The 24,535-nt window shown below is 37.4% G+C and overlaps 4 protein-coding genes across 10 annotated transcripts in view; 2 read left to right on the forward strand and 2 right to left on the reverse strand.

Annotated features, from left to right (window-relative positions):
• Positions 1 to 24,535, forward strand: part of zgc:112334 — a gene marked incomplete at its 3' end in the record, with an annotated part of 817,035 nt that overhangs the window by 764,543 nt on the left and 27,957 nt on the right.
• The window catches only part of prkar2ab (protein kinase, cAMP-dependent, regulatory, type II, alpha, B), a 773,085-nt gene that overhangs the window by 720,595 nt on the left and 27,955 nt on the right, over positions 1 to 24,535 (forward strand).
• On the reverse strand, positions 863 to 5,458 carry zgc:153675. Of its 2 annotated transcripts, none has more exon segments than NM_001077322.1 (3): positions 863 to 1,464; positions 2,640 to 2,721; positions 5,351 to 5,390. In NM_001077322.1, coding segments are annotated over 3 exon segments (378 nt in total). In that variant the 5' UTR covers positions 5,360 to 5,390; the 3' UTR covers positions 863 to 1,177.
• cry4 (cryptochrome circadian regulator 4) lies at positions 7,528 to 23,007 on the reverse strand. 6 transcript variants are annotated; one of them, XM_087303286.1, is made up of 11 exons: positions 22,820 to 23,007; positions 20,051 to 20,492; positions 17,396 to 17,512; positions 17,054 to 17,198; positions 14,874 to 15,014; positions 12,690 to 12,824; positions 10,580 to 10,720; positions 10,233 to 10,384; positions 8,521 to 8,618; positions 8,323 to 8,433; positions 7,528 to 8,114 (listed from the first exon to the last, which is right to left on the reverse strand). In XM_087303286.1, exons 2-11 carry the CDS (start codon positions 20,461 to 20,463, stop codon positions 7,927 to 7,929), a joined length of 1,641 nt encoding a protein of 546 aa, XP_087159412.1. In that variant the 5' UTR covers positions 20,464 to 20,492; positions 22,820 to 23,007; the 3' UTR covers positions 7,528 to 7,926.

The following is a 24,535-nucleotide window of genomic DNA, read 5'->3' on the forward strand; positions in this document are numbered from 1 at the left end:
ACTAATGCTCAATGTAATATTAACTACATTGAAATGAAAAATTAATACCGTAATACTTTAGTTTTTACTACAGTAAACTGGTGTATTGTAGTGTAAGATACCCTATTGTAGAAAAACTACAGTTTTGGGACATGTGCTTACCGGTATATTACAATAACAGTTGTTACCATAGCAACTGTAAAATCAGTTTCTATTTTAGTTGAAATCACTACAGTATTTACTATGAATTATATTTATTTGATTATTGTTAGTGCTGCACTTTGACGCAGTGGGTAGCACGTTCATTTCACAGCAAGAAGGTCGCTGGTTCGAGCCTCGGCTGGGTCAGTTGGTGTACCTGGAAGGAGTTTGCACGTTCTCCTCGAGTTTGTTTCCTCCGGGTGTTTCGGTTTCCCCCACAAGTCCAAAGACATGTGGTGTAGGTATATTCGGTAGGCTAAATAGGCAGTAGTGTATGAGTGTGTATGCATGTTTCCCAGTGATGGGTTGCATCTGGAAGGGTATCCACTGTGTAAAACATATGCTGGATAAGTTGGCGGTTCATGCCCCTGTGGCAACCCCAGATTAATAAATGAACTAAGCCGAAAATAATATTTAAATGAATGATTAGCATTTAATGGATACAATCCAAAAACTTGGTTAGCAAACAAACAAACCACATTATATTTACATAAAGCAAACACTCACAGCTAACAAAAAAAAAACTAAATATTTTGGAAACCAAAAATTGTGTTAAACAAATGTACTATTTGCAGAATAAGGTTTAAAGATGCATCGCTAGCTTGCTTTCAAGATTAACAATGTATTTGAAAACGTTTCAGACATTGAAGTTTGAATCACGGAAAAAAATAACACTTTCGCAAACTTCTTTAACATGACTTTATTATATTCAAATAATAAAAAATGTAATTTACAAACATAATCTGACCGACAACATCAGATGAAATCAGCTACAGGAGATGGTGAAATAGTGTTCGGTGTCGGCCAAAACCACGACAAGTAAACGTGTCTTTAGTCGCAGATCTGAGATCATTTGTGGAAAAACCCAAACTATTTCCACAGAGCTCTTCTTATGTGATTATAACCAAATCAAATATGGCGGTGGAGAACATCAGTCAGTGTCTCTGGTGTCCAGCGTGGAAATCAAACGGTATTTTATTCATCGTAGTCCTCTTCTTCACTCTGATTTGTCCTTCCTCTTTCCTGTGAATGGAACTTTATTGGCTACCGTTGACCCCACTGTGGACACGCCCCCTGCCACTGCAGAAACTCCGCCCTTCACCAGGCTGACGCCCACCGAGGGCACTGCGGTCACAGCTGATTTGGTGATCTCCAAACTTTTCCCGCCCAGCCAGGTGACTCCGCCCACTGTGGCTCCAACCACGCCCTTGGTGGCGCTGAAGAGGCCGCCAGTGACACGCCAGATCATCCCGGTCGGAGCTGTCGGGTGCTCTTTACCGCCATCTGCTGACAATCGCAATAATAACAGGTTTATTGCAGTAACAGTTTTATAAAACTCATCGCAATTAAAATTACCGACCTCAGTACATTTAAAACAAATTTGAGAATTATCAATTCATGCTAAATTTAAATCAAAACATTCTGTAACAATAATTTTGTTGAGTATTATTTTCAGTAATTATCATTAATTATATTTAAATATTCATTGTAATGTAACAAAACCAACAAAGGTATTTTTTTTATTTAAAATAACATAAATAAATATTAATGCTAATAAATATAGTAATAATAAATGTAAATTGAAATATAAAATATGAAAAACATGCAAATAAAAACTGGGTATGTTTATATTTTATTATAAGGTGCATGTAAATATGCATTTTTTAGCAATATTTATTGATATTTTAAATAAAGTACAAGCAAATACAGAAATATTAATTCTTTCCCCAGCCTATTCCACTAATTTGATAAAGAAGAGGAAAATAATTAAATAAATAATAAAAATAAACAAAATATTTAACAATATTAACAGTGTGTTTAATATACAAAGCTTCAAATTGTTTAACAAGTAAATATATAATACATTTTTATTGAAAAAAATATATAATTAATAGTTCATTATAATAATACATGTATGTGTATATATACATATATATGTTAATTTTATAATAAAAGACAAATTATAAAACTAAAAACAATAATAGAAATGTTTAAAATCAATAGTTTATGTAACTAGAAACATTAAAAGTGCAATGTTTTTTAACCTTTAGTCTTAATAATTAGTTCCTGGCATTTCATTCCTTCTCATTTTTAATATGAAATGATGTAATTGTGCATCTCTTGCATCATTAAAACAAAATGTTGAGCAAAAGCAAGCCTGAGGTCCCAGAACACACAAAGCAGAGCTGTTTTCCCCAGATCATTCACTGAAATAGCAGCAAACCTCAAACCACAGCAGTGTGTGTGTGTGTGTGTGTGTGTGTTTACTACACCAACGTGTGTGTGTGTGTGTGTTTACTACACCAACGTGTTACAAAAATAATCCCTCAGAAACAGCTAAAAAGCAAAGATCATTTAAAAATATTGTTATTATAACACAAAATATGTGCATAACTTCATCACGAGTGATCCATATGGAGACAGCAGGGATTATTATGGGCTGTAAAACCCTCATTTACCTGCAGACGGCTGGTTTTCAGTGTTTTCAGCCTCCTCTCCTTCATATGTTTCACTCCTGGACTCAGTTTGTGAATTCACACTCTGAAAACAAACAAAACTGAACAATAAACACAGATTCTGTCTGGAAGAGAAATAAACATTCTCTCGTGACCAGTGTTGGGGGTAACGCATTACAAGTGACACAAGATACTTAATCTGCATTGTGGATCCGTCGGCGCCGCTACAGAGGCGTTGCTCGCTGCAGCAGTTGGGACTTGCTCAACTTTTCAAGCGGCGACGGAAGCGTCAGCCAATCAGATCGCTGTATGCAAATACACCAGCTTAGACAGTGGCCTATTGCTGACTAATTAACGCCCCATTTACATGGGGCTTCAGCGTCAACGCTTGACAGAGGGCGTGTCTAAAGTTAGAGCTGACGCAATTGTCATAGCAGCGTTAGCCAATGAAATTAGTCAGCAATAGGCTACTGTCTGAGCTGGTGTATTTGCATACAGCGATCTGATTGGCTGACGTTTCTGTCGCTGCTTGAAAATTTGAGCAAGCCCCAACTTTTGCAGCGAGCAACACCTCTGAAGCAGAGCCAACGGATCCACAATGCAGTTCGGCAACGCCTGACGTCACCCATTTAAAGTGAATGGGAAGCGCTGACACGCCATGTGATTGGAGCGTAAAACATTAAGTGATAATATTTGAGTTGTTTTTAGTTTAATTAATCAGCTTTGCTGAATTATTGTGAGCATGGTCATGTTGAAGCATACACTGCATTAGGACAGAAACCAAGATGGCAGAGCACTGGAGGTATTCTCATTATTCTGAACACACACAGTGGAAAAGGGGATTATAGTCTCAATGCCAGGCGTGGGACGATAATCGTTTTCAAGGGATTGACCTTATTCTAAAATGCGGAAGTGCGCCCGTTTTCGCGATTGTTTTAGATCTTTCGATTCAGTAGCCTATGGGAGAAACAATTAGGAATAATAAACGGCAGAAAACGGTCAAACTACTCACTCTACAAACAAATGTTTGCATGACTACACAGACCAAGTAGAATAATATAATAAGGAAATATCAGTTTGCAACATCAAACAGCGAAACGGGCAGTTTGCGTGTGCCTGTGAGCGCCTGCACACGCACATATTATGAACATCTCGACATGCGAAAGTGATCCTGCGAAAGTCGTTCACAATATTGATCATCCACAGAGTTTGTAATTTAGTCAAATGTTTACAAACACAAGCGCAGCCGTTTAAAGCTCATTTGTGGTGAATGATGTCAGAATTTACCGGTATTTTGGAATGGATGTGTGAATGCTCTTTTCCGGAAACTTTCCGTAACGTCCTCGCCTGTGTGAACAGCGCTTTTTTGAATATACCGGTAAAAGTCGTTCCGGAAATTTTCCAGATATTTACCGGTATCACTGTGTGAAAGGGGCTTATGATTCATTTTCATCATTTAGCCTGACATGTTTACTGCTCCATAAAACTATAAATCTTTCAAAAAATAAAATATAATGTGTTCAAAGGGGGAACATTTTGTTTTTTTACCCAGACATTTAAAAAGAAATTATTTTAGAGCAGTAATCACCAGAGATGAGGGACTCAAGTCAAGTCATAACTTGTGTCATCATAAGTCAGACTTTAGCAAAACTTAGGATTTGAGACTTGCTTGACAAATATCCAGAAAAGACTCGACTTGACTGTCATGACTTCAGACTTGACTTAGACTTAAATGACTCAAAATAAATTGTTTTGTTTTTAATAAATAACTGTTTGTTACATATGCATGTCATACAAAACTGAAAGCTATACATGTAAAAATAAACTGCAAAAGTTAAAAAATTGACAAAAGTTTGATTGACTTGAAAGTGACTTGCTAGACCAAGTTACGACTTGACTTGAGAAAAGCAGTGAGTCTGACAAACATTGACTTGACTTGCTTGAAACTTGAAGGTGATGTCTCGAGGCTTGCACAATGCACACGTGTGACTTACTCCCACCTCTGGTAATCACAATACCGTGATATTTTTATCCAAGTTTATCATACCGTCAGAATCTTATACCGGCCCATGCCTACTCAATGCACAGTGATTTTACTGCACTAATAAGACTAATATCAGTGAACACTGCTTTAAACTGCAATGATCTGTATATATATTGCATGTAAAGCTCAGGGAAGTTCCTAGAAGACTACATTACACAACATTATTATTTTTTAATTTTAAAAGGCAAATGAAGAGTATACAGTGTGTGTTTGATTAAAATAAAATAAAAAATAAATAAATAAAAATACGAAGTAAAGCCCCTGCAAGTTCTGAAAGAGATCAAGCCTTGGCCAGGTAAGAAAAAGTTATGCAAAAGCAACACAAAATTATCATATTACTTAAAAAAGTAACCAAGTAACGCAACTAGTTACTTTTTTTATGAAGTAACTCAATACTGTAAGGCATTATTACTTAGAAAGTAACTTTTTAACTGCAAATAACTTGACAATAAAGCGCTATTCAATTCATATAACCTAACACTTTTTAAATAGTGTATTAAAAATGATGTTTTGCAGTCAAACTTAAAAATATTCTGATGCACAGCAAATAGATACTGAAAACCAGTGAAACGCGCGGATTATAGAGCGTCGATAACTCGCGAAAGTAACTTTAAAGCGTCTGCAGTGACATGCATCAGTCATTAATGATAAACGCGGTGTTTCTGCTCACCTTCACCATGTTTTCGCTGTTTTCCCCGCAGGTTTTGTGTCCTGGTTGCCCGTCAGATGTGCGGGAATCATCGGTGTTTTGCTGCTGCTGCGACGTGGCGTTCAATGCAGGATGCAGATCTAGCGCTACTACGTCGAAGGCCCGCCTCATGAATATTAATGACGTAACGGGACGCTCGCGCTGCTTGATTGGCTCGAACGGAGGCGTTTTTAGAACGTGAATAAATAGTGTGTTACTTCATTGGAAGCGTCGTGCAAATAAAGTGTTAATATTCATGAGCTCAGCCTTCGCCGTAGTAGGATTGGCGAACTCTGGATCTTACGTCACAAGAGATGGTGAGTCAACTTTAAAAGCGTGGCTTTATCTAAGGGTTTTATAATTGATTTTCATTTATGAAATCTTTTATTTGATTTAATTTGTTTCATTTTATATATGAAAAAAATGGTTTCCTTCTTAGACTTTACACACCTGAAACTTGCCTACAGCACTTATTCATTGTTGCTCATATAGTTGTGTAAATTGCTTTCTTGTCCTCATTTGTAAGTCGCTTTGGATAAAAGCGTCGACTAAATGAATCATCTTTAGTGTATTTAAAATAAGAAATGGCAAGATACAATTATAGTAGCTTAAAGTTAATTGAATAGTGGACTTGCTGTCTATAGAGTATATAATGTATTTTATATGCTGGCATTAAAATTAGCTATATGTGCTTATTTAATTGATATAAACATGATAGAAATATGCATATAAAATATGCTTTTGTCCTTTTAATTTGTTTATATATTATTTGTATGTATTGTTAAGCATTTTAAACTTGTTTCTGATGTTTATAATCATAAAAACAACAAATAAATGTATAAAATAAATATTTTTTGAAGTGTTGCCCTTAATGCCCTTAAATAAAAAATAGCGTTACATTATTGATAAAATGTAAATTTCTGCATAATGTATGTATAATAAAACCAATCCTTCATTTTACATCTCAAAAAAGACATTCAGTTTTTTAAACTATTTTTAATTTACATGATAAGAAAACAATTAAGACTTAACATATTTACTCAATTTATTTATTTACATATTTGATATTTAATTATTGACTGTTTTAGATATTTTACCTGTTTATTGAAGTTAAAAATTGTTGCTTTATATATATATATACAGTTGAAGTCAGAATTATTAGCCCCCATTTGAATTTGCTTTTTCTTTTTAAAATATTTCCAAAATGATGTTGAACAGATTCAGGAAATGTTCACAGTATGTCTGATAATATTTTGTTCTTCTGGAGAAAGTCTTATTTGTTTTATTTCGGCTAGAATAAAAGCAGTTTTTAATTGTTTTAACCCCATTTTAAGCTCAATATTATTAGCCCCTTTAAGCTGTATTGTTTTCGATAGTCTACAGAACAAACCATCATTATTCAATAACTTGCCTAATTACCCTAGTGAAGCCTTTACATGTCACTTTAAGCTGTATATAAGTGTCTTGAAGAATATCTAGTCTAATATTATGTGCTGTCATCATGGCAAAGATAAAATAAATCATTTATTAAAACTATTATGATTAGAAATGTGTTGGTGCTCTCCGTTAAACAGAAATTGAGGAAAAAAATAAACAGGGGGGCTAATAATTCTGACTTCAACTGTATATAATAACGGTAAACATTTATCTCTTGTGATGTGATTTTATAGTTTTAATGCTTGTTTCTACTTATTATTAATGTTACACATTCAGTGTTTTATCTAAAATAATAAAAATATAATAATTTTATACCAGATTTATATCATTTCCACATTATTTTTTTAAGTATTTGTTGTTATGATCTACAATTTTTCTCTTCAATTTTAATAATTTGTGGCTTTTAAACATATTTGTTCCCTCTTTTTTTTAATTATAGCAAATCCTTAAGCACATTAATCATGGTTTCATTGTGGTTAAAGGGATGTAACCATGTTTTTTGGGATATTAATTAGCATTTGTCTAACCAGAGTATTATCAAAACTGTGTATAACTTATGTATACCATAGTTAAACTATAAAAAAAACTTGTTTTTGGTGTTAATTGTAGTCAATTCTTAAAAAATGTAACAACATGGCCACAATTTCAGAAAACAAGCAAACTAATGATTATATTTCATGCACAATGTACTTGCTAAAGACTAAATGAAATAGTGAAATGTGTTGATGTGTATATAATGACATTTTAATCATGGCCACTATATTTTTCCCTCAAAGAATTTCTTCAAAAGCTCACACTGATGATTTTTTTAAATTTGCATAACATCGACATGTGTTTAATGAGCATAAAGACTTCATAATTGCATATTTACTTCACAAACTCTGTTCAATGTACACAGTTCTCTCCTGAACACAGAAAACACACACACGCTAGCAAAACAAAACCAACAAAAGCAGCCAATATGGTTGTGTTTGAGGGATTAATGGAGTTCAGATGCTTTCTGAGAGTTCTGCGTATTATGACGGAGGATTCCTGTGAGTCTTTGTGCATGTGTTAAAGCAGAAATGCATCATATAGGCTTCTGGGTCGTAAAACATTCATCTGATCGGCCAGTGTTCGAGTCACATGACCTCTCCGCTGAGCTCTGATAGCTGTAGAGTCTCTGGAGTCCAGCTGCAGGGGCGGGACTTATGGTCTGAGCTGCCACTGAAACGCTTGGAAGTGCACTGTGACTCCGCCTCCTCCAGAAGCCCCTCCTCCTCCCGGAGCTCACGCTTAAGCCCCGCCTCCATCGGGTCATCTGCTACATCTGTGAGATCACCAAAATCCATCAGAAAAAGTTATATATATATATATATACACACACACATACAGTAGTGCTGGGCGAAAATTATCGTTGATAAATCGTATGTAGATAATGATAATATGTAGAATCTTCGCACTGCACTGAATTACATCATAAAAAAAACAATTAACATATCTTTTTTTGTGCAACATAAACATTTATCGTATTTTACCTCGCGTGAGTTCTGCTGTCGTCTGCTGCTCTGTCCGCACCTGACGCATCAATGCCAGGTTCCTCTGGCTGGCCTCTATGTGGCTCACTATTGGCCGGGGATAGTCTTTACCTGCACACACACACGGGTCAGAACATCACTAAACCAGTTTAGACAGTCGCATTGGTCAGTTAGTGAATGTTTAGCATCTCTCCATACCGATGATGCAGCCGGCGCTGAGCTGGACGTCTTCTGGTGCTTTCCACGGCTCGTAAATATACTGAGAGGGGAAGTTCTTCAGCACAGGTAAGTACTTCCTGCAGATCAAACGCAGGACATCATGAATATTAAACATTTGTGGGCGTGATTAGCAGATTGGCAACAGAACATTGTGGATATTAAACGGTGGTGGGCGTTGCAGATAAGCATCACAACATCATGAATATTGAACAGTGGTGGGCGTGGCAGACTTAATGCTGAATATCATAAATATCAAATGATGGTGGGCGTGGCAAATTAGCATCTAACATCAGGAATATTAAACAGTAATGGGCGTGGCAAATTGACAACCTAACATCATGAATATGAAACAGTGGTGGGCGTGGCAGACTGAATGCAACATATCATAAATCACAGATTATGGTGGGCGTGGCAAATTGGCAAATTTAGCATCATGAATATTAAACAGTGGTGGGCGTGACAAATTGGCAATCTAACATCATGAATATTGAACAGTGGTGGGCTTGGCAAATTAAATGCTGAATATCATAAATATCAACTGATAGTGGGCGCGGCAAATTGGCAATCTAACATCATGAATATTAAACAATGGTGGGCGTGGCAAATTAAATGCTGAATATAAATATCAAATGAGGATGGGCGTGGTTAATTGGCAATCTAACGTCATGAGTATTGAACAGTGATGGGTGGGGCAGATAATCATCATAAGATCATGAATATTAAACAGTGGTGGGCGTGGCAGATAATCATCATAACATCATGAATATTGAACAGTGGTGGGCGTGGTAGATAATCATTATAACATCATGAATATTGAACAGTGGTGGGCGTGGCAGATAATCATCATAACATCATGAATATTGAACAGTGGTGGGCGTGGCAGATAATCATCATAACATTGCAAATATTAAACAGTGGTGGGCGTGGCAAACTGAATACAGAATATCATAAATATCAAATGATGGTTGGTGTGGCAAATCGGCAATCAAACAGCATGAATATTAAATGGTGGTGGGCGTGACAGATAAGCATCATAACATCATGAATATTGAACAGTGGTGGGCGTAGCAGATTGAATGCAGATTACCATAAATGTCACATGATGGTGGGCGTGGCAAATTGGCGAGCTAGCATCATGAATATTGAACAGGAGTGGGTGTGGCAGGTGAATGCAGATGTGACAGACACTGAACAGTCTATTAGAACAGTGTTTTTGAAATCATATGAGGCAGCAGCGTTAAAGGTGCAGTATTGTAAGATTAATATCCAGTGATCGAACTAGATATTGCAGTTCAAATTTAAAACAATTTCAGCTACTCCACGAAAAGGCAGGTTGCCAGATTGACGACATCAACACAAGCGTTTTTTTTTGGTAAACCATCACCTGAAATTTGTAATATTAAAAACGGTTAGTATTACTTGTGGCTGAACAACTGCATGAACTACTATGACAACAATCACCTCAGGTACTGATTATGTGCTTTTTACAGTGTTCAATTCTACTAATGTGAGTTTACGTTACAAAATGCATTTAACGGAACTAAAAAAAATATTAATTAGATTTATTCATTAGTAATGACGTAGTTGAGGTGAAGCTTAGCAGATCAGGTGAAGCACATGGGTACTGGGTACCGTAGGTGTGACAAATCAAATAATCTTATGAATATTACATGAAGTGGGTGTGGTCTCACCTCAGATACTCTCCTTGAGGGTCAGTCCGACGGCCGAAACGCACAGGACAGAAGATCCTGGTGTATTTGTGGAAGAACGCACTAGCGGACAGCCACATCCAGTTCCCGGCGTTCACACTGTAGTCTGCATCCAACAGGAACTCCTCGAACACCTGAGAACACACACACACCTGTGTAAAACACCTGTGCACATCACCCTAACACACACTAATACGGCCTGTTTTTTCCTTGCTTTTTGAAAAGGTTTCATATTTACTCAATAACATTTTCATCAATCCACGTTTACACATCTGCAAACACTGTCGAAAATGCTGCGTCACATATGCCAGGCTAGTAGATGGCCGCACCTTCATGCCCTCCTCCCAGGTGATCCACAGGTCTCCGCGAGTCAGAAAACAGGCCACGGCGTGACGCGCCAGGTGATGGATCCAGCCCTCCTGCCGTAGCTGCGTCATGATGGCGTCGATCCAGGGAAAACCCGTCTGTGCCTGCAAAGAAGAAAAATGTTACTGTCACCTAATGCTGCGTTTACACCAGACGCGGAAGAAGCGTCGAGCATGATACACGTTAAGTCAATGCAAAGATGCGAATAGACATCCTGAGGTGCAATAAGCGTGAATGAGTTGGCGCGAATGATGCGATTCGTGAAGAGGTGCGAGTTGATCGATTTGTGCGACTGACACGCGTATAACGTGTTTTGCGCAAATTGCTCAAGTTCGAAAATCTGAACTTCAGCGGACATTCGCTCTCTGCATTAACCAATCAGGAGCTTGCTCTTTTGGGGGCGTGATTATGACGTAGCGCGTGTTGTAGCACTGTCCCGGGGGAAATCCTCCAGCCGACACCGACACCAGTTCATCAAACTGGGCTCGGCTCAGTCAGAAGCACCGCTTCAAGCCTCCAGCATCAAGGTTCAGTATTGGAGGAGTTGATGAACTCACAGAGCTGCTGCACCTCTGAATTGATTTAGTGGACTCAGACACGGCTCCAAACGAATCAACGCTGTTTTTCAGCCTTCCTAAAGCACATAAACACAGCTACTCTCTCAATAAAATCCATGTTAGCCATTTAGCAATGAAGCTAAATTCACCGGGCAGACAGAAGCCCTGCTCATGGACGAATCTGCATCTGTTCTGAAGTGAATTTGATGCATGAAAGAAGCGAGCAATATCGAAGCTCCTCCCCTTTTAAAAAAACAGCCAGTAGCGTGTTGTTTTTCCCACTGCTTTGCCAGTGAGAGGGGTTAGGCTCAAGCGCATCAAATGTGAAGCGTCTTGAAGGGGGCGGGGCATGTCAGACACTAGAGGGCATTTGATTGATCAGAAGATTTGATGAGAAACTGAAGTATGAGGTGACGTGAATAAAACCCTTGATCCATTTAGGTGGAAACTTTGCATGTTTATATCAGTTTTATATCTGCTAAACATGAATTCTGACATGGTTTTGGTGCACACTAGATTATAGATATCCTTAAAAACTAACAATACACTACCTGACAAAAGTCTTGTTGCCTATCCAAGTTTTAGAAACAGCAGATAATATCTTGACTTCTAGTTGATCATTTGTTGTCAGAAGTGTCTCTATGAAAGGTGAAGGCCTCTAGATTCTGCTGATTTGAGCTCAATAAATCTGATCATGTCTTGATGTTGACTGATTTGATGAGGACAGTGCGCTCTGACTCTGCTCAGACTAAAGTGTCATCACTGAACAGAAATAATGTCCAGTATAGAATATAAAGTCCTGCTGCAGTGGAGACAGAATGAAGATTGTGTCTGACTCCATCATGAGCTTGGAGGACTGCATCTATACATCTCTGACATGACTCACATCACTGATTAATAAAGTCATCTGGAATGAAGAAGAAAGCCTTCAGCGGGATCCCAGAGCTCATCAAGAGTCTTTGTGTTCATCTTCAACACCTCCTCCTTCATCAGCTCAATAATGTTGATGTCTGGTGACTGGGCTGGCCAATCCTGGAACACTCTTTGCTTTCAGGAGCTTTAATGTGGAGGCTGAAGTATGAGCAGGAGCGCTATCCTGCTGGAGAATTGTCCCTCTCCTGTGGTTTGTAATGTAATGGGCAGCACAGATGTCTTGATACCTCAGGCTGTTGATGTTGCAGATCTCTCCATACTGAATGAACCCGAAACCATGACTTCTCCTTCACCAAACTTGACTGATTTCTGTGAGAATCTTGGTTCCAGTAGGTCTTCTGCAGTATTGGTGATGATTGGGATGCAGATCAGCAGATGATCCAGCAGAGAAATCCACCTTCTGACACTTTCACACATCATCAACTAGAAGACCAGATAATATCTGCTGCTCATCCAACTGAGATCCACCACAAGACTATTGTCAGGTAGTGTAAGGACACTAACATCTAAACAACTTTAAAAAGCAGTTGGTTCTGAACTCAACACTTTTGACAATAGAGACGTGAGTGTGCGGTTCTCTTACGGTTCTCCATTTCTCCAGCCGCTCTGGATCGTGGTACCAGTCGATCTGCAGACAGATGCTGTTTCCCTCCATCTTGGTGAAGTTTGGTGTTGCGGAAGCGACAGTGTAGAAGAACTCGCGCCACAACACCTGACCCTGCAGAGACACCGGCGGCAGAGAGTGGTTCTTCGACTGCAGAGGAAAACCACAGGAGAACTCAATAAACCAGCAACAATTTACTAACTGTGTTTGTGCAGTGGCCCTAAACGATGTGCTATGAGTTCAACGCTGTTATAAGTTTAGGTTTGCATTACAATATCTGTACTAACTGTTATAAATGTTAATTTCAGGAATTCCTCTCTTATATATTTTATTTGCCTTGGTTTTTGTTTGGCTATTATGCCAAAACCGTGTGAGCTGCTAAACAGTTGTTTGTTGTTTCGAAGCCATTACAATAAAATTATTTCCATTTCAATATCCGTAAATGCTACTCTGAGCCTGCTTTATAGCAAAGTGTCTGAGATAATCATTTTAAAGATGCATATCAAAAATTGTACCTAATTAAAATGGATTATTTCACTCAATTTTCGGGGTTGCTTCATATTTATGTACTAGTATCTAATTATTAGCTTAGCATCATGCTAAAATGAGTTTGTACTACGACCAAGGATAAATACACTGCAGAGCATCAAAAATATTCAAGTAATTTTTATGTAAATAAATACACAATATTCACAAGTATTTGTGTATTTTGCTATTTATTAAATATTTTTGTCATTTTGTTATTATTAGCGATGTTAGCTTAGCAACGTGCTATTATCAATGGAATCAAGATGGAATCAAGCAAGGGTTAACTATAAATATACTACAAATTAAAAAGAAATCAATATTGTTTAAACTCATTCAAAATGCACAACCTCACACTTTAAGTGCACATTTTTGTATTAGCTTAGCAACATGGTAACATTAGTCTCAGCTACATCGAACTAAGGGTAAACATACTGCAGATCATCAAAGTATACAAGTAATCTTAAGAAAACACACAATTTTAACCAGTTTTTGTCTGTTTTGTTATTTATTATTCATATTTGTCATTGTTATTATTAGCGATGTTAGCTTAGCAACATGCTAATCACTCAGGCTGCGTCAGAAACCGCCTACTACTCAGTAGGTGCTGCATTTGAATTTAAACGTACTACTCGGCCGTTAGAAAAGTACGTTCTATACAGTATAAATGTGAAAAGTATGAATGGAATTCGGACGTACTACATCCGACATTTTGTCATGGTCATGTGACCTACCTGCGTCATTTTGGAATGCGCACTTCCGAATCTCGCCGGAAGTAGTAAGTCATCCAGGTATGAATTCGGACATACTACTCGGCTCGAATACTGATTTTAGCGTACTGTATAGTATGGAAGTATGCAGTTTCTGACGAGCCTCAGATATAATCAAGCAAGGGTTAACTATAAACATACTACAAACTAAAACGAAATCTATATTGTTTTAACTCATTTAAAATGCACAACCTGACACATTAAGTGCACGTTTTTGTATTAGCTTAGCAACATGCTAACATTGGTGTCTTCTACAATCAACTAAGGTTAAATATACTGCAGATCATCAAGTAATCTTAAGAAAATACACAATTTTAACCAGTATTTGTGTATTTTTTTATTAGCTAAGCAACATGCTAATATCACTCAGATGGAATCAAGCAAGGGTTAATTATAAATATAATGGCCAACGTTTAAAAGTATGTAGTTTTAACTCATTTAAAATACACCACCTCACACATTTTTGTATTAGCTTAGCAACATGCTAACATTAGTCTCTACTACAATCAAGTAAGGTTAAATAATTATCAAAATATTAGAATAATATCAAAAAACTCAATTTTAACCAGTATTTGTGTATTATTATTAGCGAAGTTAGCTAAGCAGCATGCTAATATCACTCAGATGGAATCAACAGTGGGTTACTACAAATATAATATTAAAAATATAACTTATAAATTATTTTAATTCATTTAAACTCACAATAAGTGCACGTTTGTATTAGCTTAGCAACATGCTAACACTGGCCACTATGTAAATGTAACTGTAAGTAACTGTTCTGACTCTTGCATGCTATTTGTGGTGCGCATCTAATCACTGATGAGTGTCAACTGTTAGCATGCCGCCTATGTATTCAGTGTGTGCGTACCTGTGCGTAGATGCTGTTGAGTCTGTGGTAGAAGGTTCGAACAGAAAGGCAGCCCAGACTCAGGTACGGACTCAGACCAGTGGTGCTGGGCAGCAGAGAGTTGGGGATGGTGCGCGGTTTGGAGAAGTTCGCCACCCAGCCCTGCAGAGACACACACACACACACACACACACACATCAGGACAGGCCTTTCACCTGGTGCTAGTTCAGCGCTAGTGCTGGTTCTGTAGGGCTGCGGCAATATACTGAGACACTTGCAATTTGTGGATAGTTACTATGTTTAGGCTAGTGTTGAACAGCAGATGGCGCTCTAGGCTACTGTTTAACAGCATTGTAGGCTAATTTTTAACATCAGAATAGAGCTATAAACTAGTTTTTAACAGCAGACTGTGCTCTAGGCTAGTTTATAACCGCATTGTAGGCTAGTTTTTAATCCTAGATGGTGCTCTCGGCTGGTTTTTACCATCAGATGGCACTCTAGGCCAGTTTTTGACAGCAGGTGGCGCTCTAGGCCAGTTTTTGACAGCAGATGGCACTCTAGGCCAGTTTTTGACAGCAGGTGGCGCTCTAGGCCAGTTTTTGACAGCAGGTGGCGCTCTAGGCCAGTTTTTGACAGCAGATGGCGCTCTAGGCCAGATTTTGACAGCAGGTGGCGCTCTAGGCCAGTTTTTGACAGCAGATGGTGCTCTAGGCCAGTTTTTGACAGCAGATGGCGCTCTAGGCCAGATTTTGACAGCAGGTGGCGCTCTAGGCCAGTTTTTGACAGCAGATGGTGCTCTAGGCCAGTTTTTGACAGCAGGTGGCGCTCTAGGCCAGTTTTTGACAGCTGGTGGCGCTCTAGGCCAGTTTTTGACAGCAGATGGCGCTCTAGGCCAGATTTTGACAGCAGATGGTGCTCTAGGCCAGTTTCTGACAGCAGATGGTGCTCTAGGCCAGTTTTTGACAGCAGGTGGCGCTCTAGGCCAGTTTTTGACAGCAGGTGGCGCTCTAGGCCAGTTTTTGACAGCAGATGGCGCTCTAGGCCAGATTTTGACAGCAGGTGGCGCTCTAGGCCAGATTTTGACAGCAGGTGGCGCTCTAGGCCAGTTTTTGACAGCAGGTGGCGTAGGCCAGTTTTTGACAGCAGGTGGCGCTCTAGGCCAGTTTTTGACAGCAGATGGCGCTCTAGGCCAGTTTTTGACAGCAGGTGGCGCTCTAGGCCAGTTTTGGACAGCAGATGTAGCTCTAGGCCAGTTTTTGACAGCAGGTGACGCTCTAGGCCAGTTTTTGACAGCAGGTGGTGCTCTAGGCCAGTTTTTGACAGCAGGTGGCGCTCTAGGCCAGTTTTTGACAGCAGATGGTGCTCTAGGCCAGTTTTTGACAGCAGGTGGCGCTCTAGGCCAGATTTTGACAGCAGGTGGCGCTCTAGGCCAGTTTTTGACAGCAGATGGTGCTCTAGGCTAGTTTTTGACAGCAGGTGTTGCTCTAGGCTAGTTTTTAACAGCAGACTGTGCTCTAGGCAAGTTAATAACCGCATTGTAGGCTAGTTTTTAATCCTAGATGGCGCTCTCGGCTGGTTTTTACCACCAGATGGCGCTCTAGGCCAGTATTTGACAACAGGTGGTGCTCTAGGCCAGTTTTGACAGTAGATGGTGCTCTAGGCCAGTTTTAGACAGCAGGTGGTGCTCTAGGCCAGATTTTGACAGCAGGTGGCACTCTAGGCCAGTTTTTGACAGCAGATGGTGCTCTAGGCTAGTTTTTGACAGCAGGTGGTGCTCTAGGCTAGTTTTTAACAGCAGACTGTGCTCTAGGCAAGTTAATAACCGCATTGTAGGCTAGTTTTTAATCCTAGATGGCGCTCTCGGCTGGTTTTTACCACCAGATGGCGCTCTAGGCCAGTTTTTGACAACAGGTGGTGCTCTAGGCCAGTTTTGACAGCAGATGGTGCTCTAGGCCAGTTTTAGACAGCAGGTGGTGCTCTAGGCTAGTTTATAACAGCAGACTGTGCTCTAGGCGAGTTAATAACTGCATTGTAGGCTAGTTTTTAATCCTAGATGGCGCTCTCGGCTGGTTTTTACCACCAGATGGCACTGTAGGCCAGTTTTTGACAGCAGATGGTGCTCTAGGCTAGTTTTTAATTCTGCACTCAGCGTCACCTATATTCTCTCGTTAGCATTGATCAGTATTGTATTAGCTGCTCACCTGACTCTGGAAGTGTTTCTCGAGCCGCTGCAGGGCGTGACTCTCTCCACCGGGCCACAGCACCTCCGCCTCAACCTGCAGACCCAGATCAGCCAGAGAAGGCACAGCATACACCCGATCCACATCCACAGGAGTCACACACCTCCTGCACACAGCACACACACAATCTCCCATCATGCTCTGCTGCTGTCGCCGTCTGCACACACACTCTTGGCAGGCAAAAGCTCCATCTGTTCGCAGGCGGCAGTCGTGAAAGCAGTGTCAGACACAACACAACCCTGAAAACCCACTCAGACGCTCGTGTCGCCCACACACAAACACAGGCGCTCGTATCGCCCTTACTGGAAGTCCTCGATGCTCACATCCCGCGCCGGTTTCTCTGGCTCACCCAAGACTGACAAAACATGCAGGAACTTCTTGTATGTGAGCGGCGGAGAGCCTCCGTTGGCCTTCACGATCCTGAATAGACAGAAACAGACACATTAACATACTCAGTCTCTTCTGAAAGCATTTGTTCACTTACAGAATAATTATTATATTAATCCACAATTATTTATTCTCGTCATTAAAGATGTTTCATTGATTCTTCAATTGAAAAGAAATGAAGTTTTTTTTTTAAGAAAACAACCAGGATTTGTTGGCCCAAAAATGGTATCACTATGGTAAATGTCAAAACACATGGAATTATTATCAAAATGAGGCACAAAACATGGTAATAATGCAGTAAATGTAAAAATGATAAACATGCCATCTGAAACATGGCAGTCCCAAAATGTTATTACTGCCATCATAGTATGGTCCATAACATGGTAATTATGTGGCAAATGTTGAAAAATCATGCTTTAGTCACCATTATATGATCCAAAACATGGAGTTATTATGGTAAACATTAAAAACATGCATTAAAAACATGGTAGTTTCAAAATTAGAAGGCCTAAAATTTTATTACTTCCATCATAGAATGGTCCAAAGCAGGGTAATTTTGTGGTAAATGCAAAAAAAAAAAAAAAAAAAAAAAAAAAAAAAACATGCTTTAGGCACCATCATATGGTCAAAAACATGGAATTATTACGGCAAACATTAAAAACCCAAAGGCCCAAAAAGAATATTACTATGGTTAATGTAAATAAATGGTAAGTAAATAAATAAATATATATGATAAACAAACACTTGGCATTACCGTCATAAGGTCCAAAACACGGTAATACTGTGGTAAATGTAAAAATGGTGAAAAAAATAAAAAACAAGCCATCAAAAACATGGTATTTCCAAAATTATGAAGCCCAAAATGGTATTACTATGGTAAGTGTCAAAACACGTGGTTTAAGCATCATAGTATGGTCCAATTCATGGTAATTATGTGGAAAATGTTGAATAAAACATGCTTTCGGCACCATAATATGGTCCAAAACATGGACTTATTATGGTAAACATAAAAAACATGCATAAAAAACATGGTATTTTCAAAATTACAAGGGCCTAAAAGTGTATTACTATGGTAAATGTAAATAAATGGTAAATAAATAAATATGTACGGTAAACAAAGACTTGGCATTACCATTATAATAAGAACTAAAACAAGGCAATACTGTGGTAAATGTAAAAATGGTAAACATTAAAAAACAAGCCATCAGAAACATGGTATTTCCAAAATTATGAAGCCCAAAAATGCTATTACTATAGTAAACGTCAAAACACATTGCATAACAATCATAGTATGGTCCAAACCATGGTAATTCTGTGGTAAATGTTGGAAGAAACATGATTTAGGCAGCATTATATGGTTCAAAACATGCAGTAATTACAGTAAACATAAACAAACATGCATCAAAAACATGGTATTTTCAAAAATGTAAGGCCCAAAAAAGGTATTACTATGGTAAATGTAAATAAATGGTAAGTAAATAAATAACTATGTGTGGTAAACAAAGACTTGGCATTACTATCATAATAAGGTCCAAAACATGGTAATACTGCAGTAAATGTAAAAATGGTAAACATCAAAAAACAAGTCATCAGAAACATGGCATTTCCAAAATTAGGACGCCCAAAATTGTTATTTCTATGGTAAATATCAAAACACATGCCATAACCATCATAGCATGGTCCAAACCATGGTAATTCTGTGGAAAATGTTGAAAAAAAACCCGATTTAGGCAGCATTATATAGCCCAAAACATGGAATTTTTTATAGTAAACATAAAAAAACATGCATTAAAAACATGGTATTTTCAAAATCCAAGATCCAAATCATAGAAAATTAGAAATACTGTGGTAAATGCAAAAACAACAACACATTTGCCATTATTTTTTTTATTTTATTTCAAAACAGTATATCCACCAAAAGGCCAAAACATAGTAGTACTATAGTAACTTGACTAATTGATTCTTAAGGTAAGACTCTTACTCCTCATCTGGGTCTCTGAAACTGCACTGGAACTGTAGTTCAACCCACCGAGACTGACTATATGAAGAAAGATAATCCTGGATCCCATGTGTGAGAGTAAATAATCAAGCAACATTTACTCTGGAATTAAAGGCCTTATAAAATCTAAATAATTATTTTAGATGTCAGTATGTTAGTCTTAATGATATCTATGATCTAGTGTTCACCAAAAACAGTGTCAAAAATCACATTTAGAAGATATAAACCTGATATAACATCCAAAGATTGCCGTTTCTCTCTTCCGCCTGAATGGATCTGTGATTTTGTTTGTCGTCTCTTCATACTTCAATTTCTCACCAAATCTTCTGACCACTCAAATGCTCTCCAGTGTCTGACATGCCCCGCCCCCTTCTTCCCATTGGCTGTTCATTTGATGTGCTTGAGCTCAACTGTGACTTGCCATTGTGACAAAACCAAAATACTATAGGCGGAGCTACTATATACCCCGCCCTCTCTTCTTGCTTCAGTTGAAATTACATCAAACATCAAATAGAAATACACATTTCGAAGCCCTTCACGGGAGCTGTAAGCTAATAAAGTTGTCATCATACCTCTTGACGTCGTACAGCGTGTGCGATATACATGTGTACGTCTGCAGTCCATTTTCCTGCGCCACTGTCTGTATGTCCTTGTCCATGCGTGTGTAATACGGCTCCACTTCAGTGTCGTAACTGATTTGTGTGATTCCCCACTGTGCTACGAGCTCCCGCAGGATGTTAGCCGTCGACCCGCACAGGACGAAAAGTCGTGATCCAATCGCCCGCAGACGAGTGTCCAGATCCTCCAGACTCTGGAGAAGAAACCGCCAGCGTAACGCACCCATGTGCATTGCCCCCTGCAGGAACACACGGTCCAGGACGTACACTGGATAGAGCGTGGAGGAGGACGCTAGCGCCCCCAACAGGCTGGGGTTATCATGCAGGCGCAAGCCTTTGCGAAACAGATGGATGGTGCGGTGACTCATGGCGATCGACTTTCTCCAAGATGAAAACACTTCAGACGGGCTGAAACAGAACAATGAACTTTAGTAAAATGAAGGCTCAAAACATGGTGTTAGCATGGTAAAAAATAAATAAAAAACATACTTTTGCTATCAAGATAAGGTTCAAAATTGAATTACTTCAAAAGCATGCTATTGAAAACATGCTAATTTCCAAAATAAATAGTATTACTATGGTAAATGTAAAAAAAACATGCCATTAGGATTGTAACAAAAACATGGTAATACTGTGCTAAGTATAAAAAACATGTGTTTGCCATCATTAAAAGGTCTAAAACATGGAAATAAATCAACAACAAAAGATGATATTGAATAAGGATATTGAAAACTTGGTTTTTATAAAATTATAAATAACATCAAGGGTTTTACTTACGTAAATGTCAAAACACATGGGATTAAAATCATAATAGGATCCAAAACATGGTGTTAGCATGGTAAATAAAAATAAAAAACACATGCATTTATCATTATGAAATGAATTAACAATATATTACAGTGATTAATGTCAAACTACATGGCTTTACTATCATGATAAGGTCCAAAACATGGTAATACTAAGGTATATATAAAAAAGAAAACATGCTGATAAGTTTCAAAACTGAATTACGACAAAAAACATGCCATCAAGAGCATGCTGTTTGCAAAATTATAGGGCCCAAAAATTGTGTTACTATGGTAAATCTTAAAACACATTTCATTAATATAATAAAGTCGGAAACTTGGAAATAATATGGTCAATTTAAAAAACACTTTCCATCACAAGTCCAAAACATGGCATAACATCAAAAATAAAACATGCTATCAAAACATGCTACTTCCAAAATTGTACAAAAATAGTATTGCTAAGGTAAATGTCAAAGCACATGGCATTAACAGTATAATAAAGTCCAAAACATGGTAATACTGCTGTAAATACTAAAAACATGTTTTTGCCATCATGATGTGGTTCAATTTATAGAATTACATCAAAAAAACATGCCATCAAAAACATGCATTCTTTTTACATTATAAGGTCACAAAATGGTATTATTATGGCAAATGAAAAAAACATATTCCATTAACATTTTAAAAAGGTCCAAAAATAATGTTAAAACATAGTAAATATTATAAAAAGTCAGTTACTATGGTAAATGCAAAAAAAAAACATGCCATTAACATTGAAACAAAAACATGGTAAAACTGTGCTAAATATAAAAAAACATGTGTTTGCCATCATTACAAGGTGCAAAACATGGAATTACATAAAAAAAAAAACATGCATTCTTTTTACAATATAAAGTCACAAAATGGTATAATGGCAGATGTAAAACATATTCCATTAACATTATAAAAAGATCCTAAAATAATGGTAAAACATAGTAAATATTATTGAACAAACAAGCGTTTGCCATCATGTTAAGGTCCAAAATATAGAATTATAATAGTAAACTTAAAAAAACAAGACATGAAAAATCTGAAAACATGGGACTAGCTTTTGAAAAAACAAAACACCACATTAATTAAAGTTAGGTGAAGTTGTAAAGGCAAAATAACATTTAGCACTATTTAATTGACTGAAAAGTGTTGTACTCTGATAGTCATTGGCAGCTAATATGATTCGACTATTTAGAAATAACAAAGAATAATTTTATGAAATTATACTGTAAAGGTGAATGTATGAATATGTGAATATAAAACCAACTTTACCTCAATATTAATTGGTTTAAAATGAAATAAAATTTTAAAAAATAGGACACCAGGATGATGCGGTTTATGGAATTACCGTAATAAATCAAACATGATACAAATTATTATCATCATACATGTGACACATATGGCATGTTAAGTTTCATTGCTTTTATTATAGCAAATTTTTAAAATATGAATATGTCACTGCCATCATAAGAACTTAAACAAAGCATTATTATGACTGACGTCAAAAACAAAGCATTGCCATATCATGATTTATGGTCCAAAATGTTGAATTACCAAGGCAAACAATTACAACATCAAAACAATGCCAGCTAAAGAGACTGTTAAAAACACAGACACATTTTTACCATGGTAAATGAGACAGTTTTATGTCTTTGTTGATTCCAAAAGCCCATAAATAAAGGCTGAATGAGGTCAATTATTTATATTTAAATTATAATTATTTATACAGAAACAGCAGTTCTGGCCCTGGATTATCGCCACTTGACTCACTTATAAACATTAACACGGTTACACAAAGATGTTTAGAAGTATATACATTGCATTATTATACAGCTCATACAGATCTCCAACCATGACATATTTCACATTTCCCGGAATGTTTTTAAAGGTCAAAATGTCCACCAACCTCCAGATCGCCTCAGGCAACATCCATTAGGACACTTAACACCAATTAAAAATCAAAACCCAACCTTAGCGTACACGTATAATTACTGGTAACTAAGTAATGTTTACAAGACGATCGTTACATGAAAGTACACACGCTATCCGCCTAGCACAGACCTCGCACGTACGACATGACCCCGCCCCTTCCTCACACCCTATTGGACGAACACATCCATATGATACTGAGAACTAGCTCCTGATTAGTCAGTTTCACATAGCTTCACAGTGCTCGGCGTGTGATTGGACGAAGCGACTGTAACTCAAATGTAAAGCGGTCGTCGTTCTCCATATATATTTTAATGAAGTTATAAACTAAATGTGAGTGTTTTTAACGGTGTCATTTGAGGTGTCCGGATTGAAGGAGTGAATCGGCGTCGTGTGAAGTCACGGGCGTGACCGGGATATGCCTTATTATGTAAATAGGTCAAACTAAAGAATTTAGGTCAAATCCCGACCTCTAGTGGACACACACACACACACACACACACACACACACACACACACACACACACACACACACACACAGAGTGACAATAAAGTAAATTGAAGTTTAAAAGAAGTTGTAGAGAAATATGAAACAATCTTAAGTCGCTTTTTAAGTTACTAAATGTGCTGCTAGGGTACTTTTAATGTGAAAGTGTACATTGTTTGCTATTTTTAAAGATCAAGATAGGTTTAAGATTGTATTAGATTACATTTACCAACACTAACATACAATATAAGATGGTTTACACATAAATAAACCATTTTAAATCAATTGACCGCGAATAAATAAACACTGAAGTTCCAAACAAGACCCAATCATGAGAATCAGAGAAGACGTTCCTGACTGTGACCGCTAGATGGAGACAAACTCACATTTAACAGTACGTTTAGATTAAGTTTCAATACAAACGAACGCTAATATAATTTAATTTAGCCAATATAGAATATTTTTAAATTTATATTAAACATTGTGTATATTTAACTAATAATGAAAAGACATTAGGCTAATGTGCCCAAACATGTTTCATTATTAATAAAGCACAATTCCTAATATGGCAAAACAATTAACACACAACAAAATATTGTTGTGGAACACATTTCAATGTAATGAAAAGTCCACTTTCCGGTCTCCATCCTGTAGAAATGGCTAATATTGAATAAGCTATAACCTTTTATGATAAATTAGATGCTGTTTATTTTTAGCGCTGTTATTATGGCTTATGTTTATGTAATCTGTTTTTATAGTAATGCAAATAGAATACAGAGTTGATATGTAAACAATATTTGTATAAAATACACAAAATATCAACAAATGTCAACGAAAAAAGTTAAAGCGATAATAAGAAAGAGAAAATATAAATACTTAAATGTAAGATCTTTAAGTATCAATTACAATAAATAAATCAAAATAGCTCTGCGTGCTTTCTTCTTTCAGATAATTAAATGGTTTTTAGATAATGTCTGAAGTCTTTTAAAAATAATAAGAAACATGAAAATGTGGTTTACATTTCTGTATAAATAAAATTTACAAACATGTAATCAAATGCATAACAAAACAAGCATTGCTTTTAGTGGAGACACATTAATAACGACCAAAACTAGTTTCTATAAAAGTTAAAAAGTAAAAGTATCATTAATCAATATGCCAGCAGGTTTGCAAAGTTATATTTATGTAATCAAAAACACCAGGCAG

Source organism: Danio rerio, chromosome 22 (genome assembly GCF_052040795.2).
Source record: "Danio rerio strain M-AB ecotype USA chromosome 22, GRCz13ab, whole genome shotgun sequence".
Classification (NCBI taxonomy): Eukaryota; Metazoa; Chordata; class Actinopteri; order Cypriniformes; family Danionidae; genus Danio; species Danio rerio.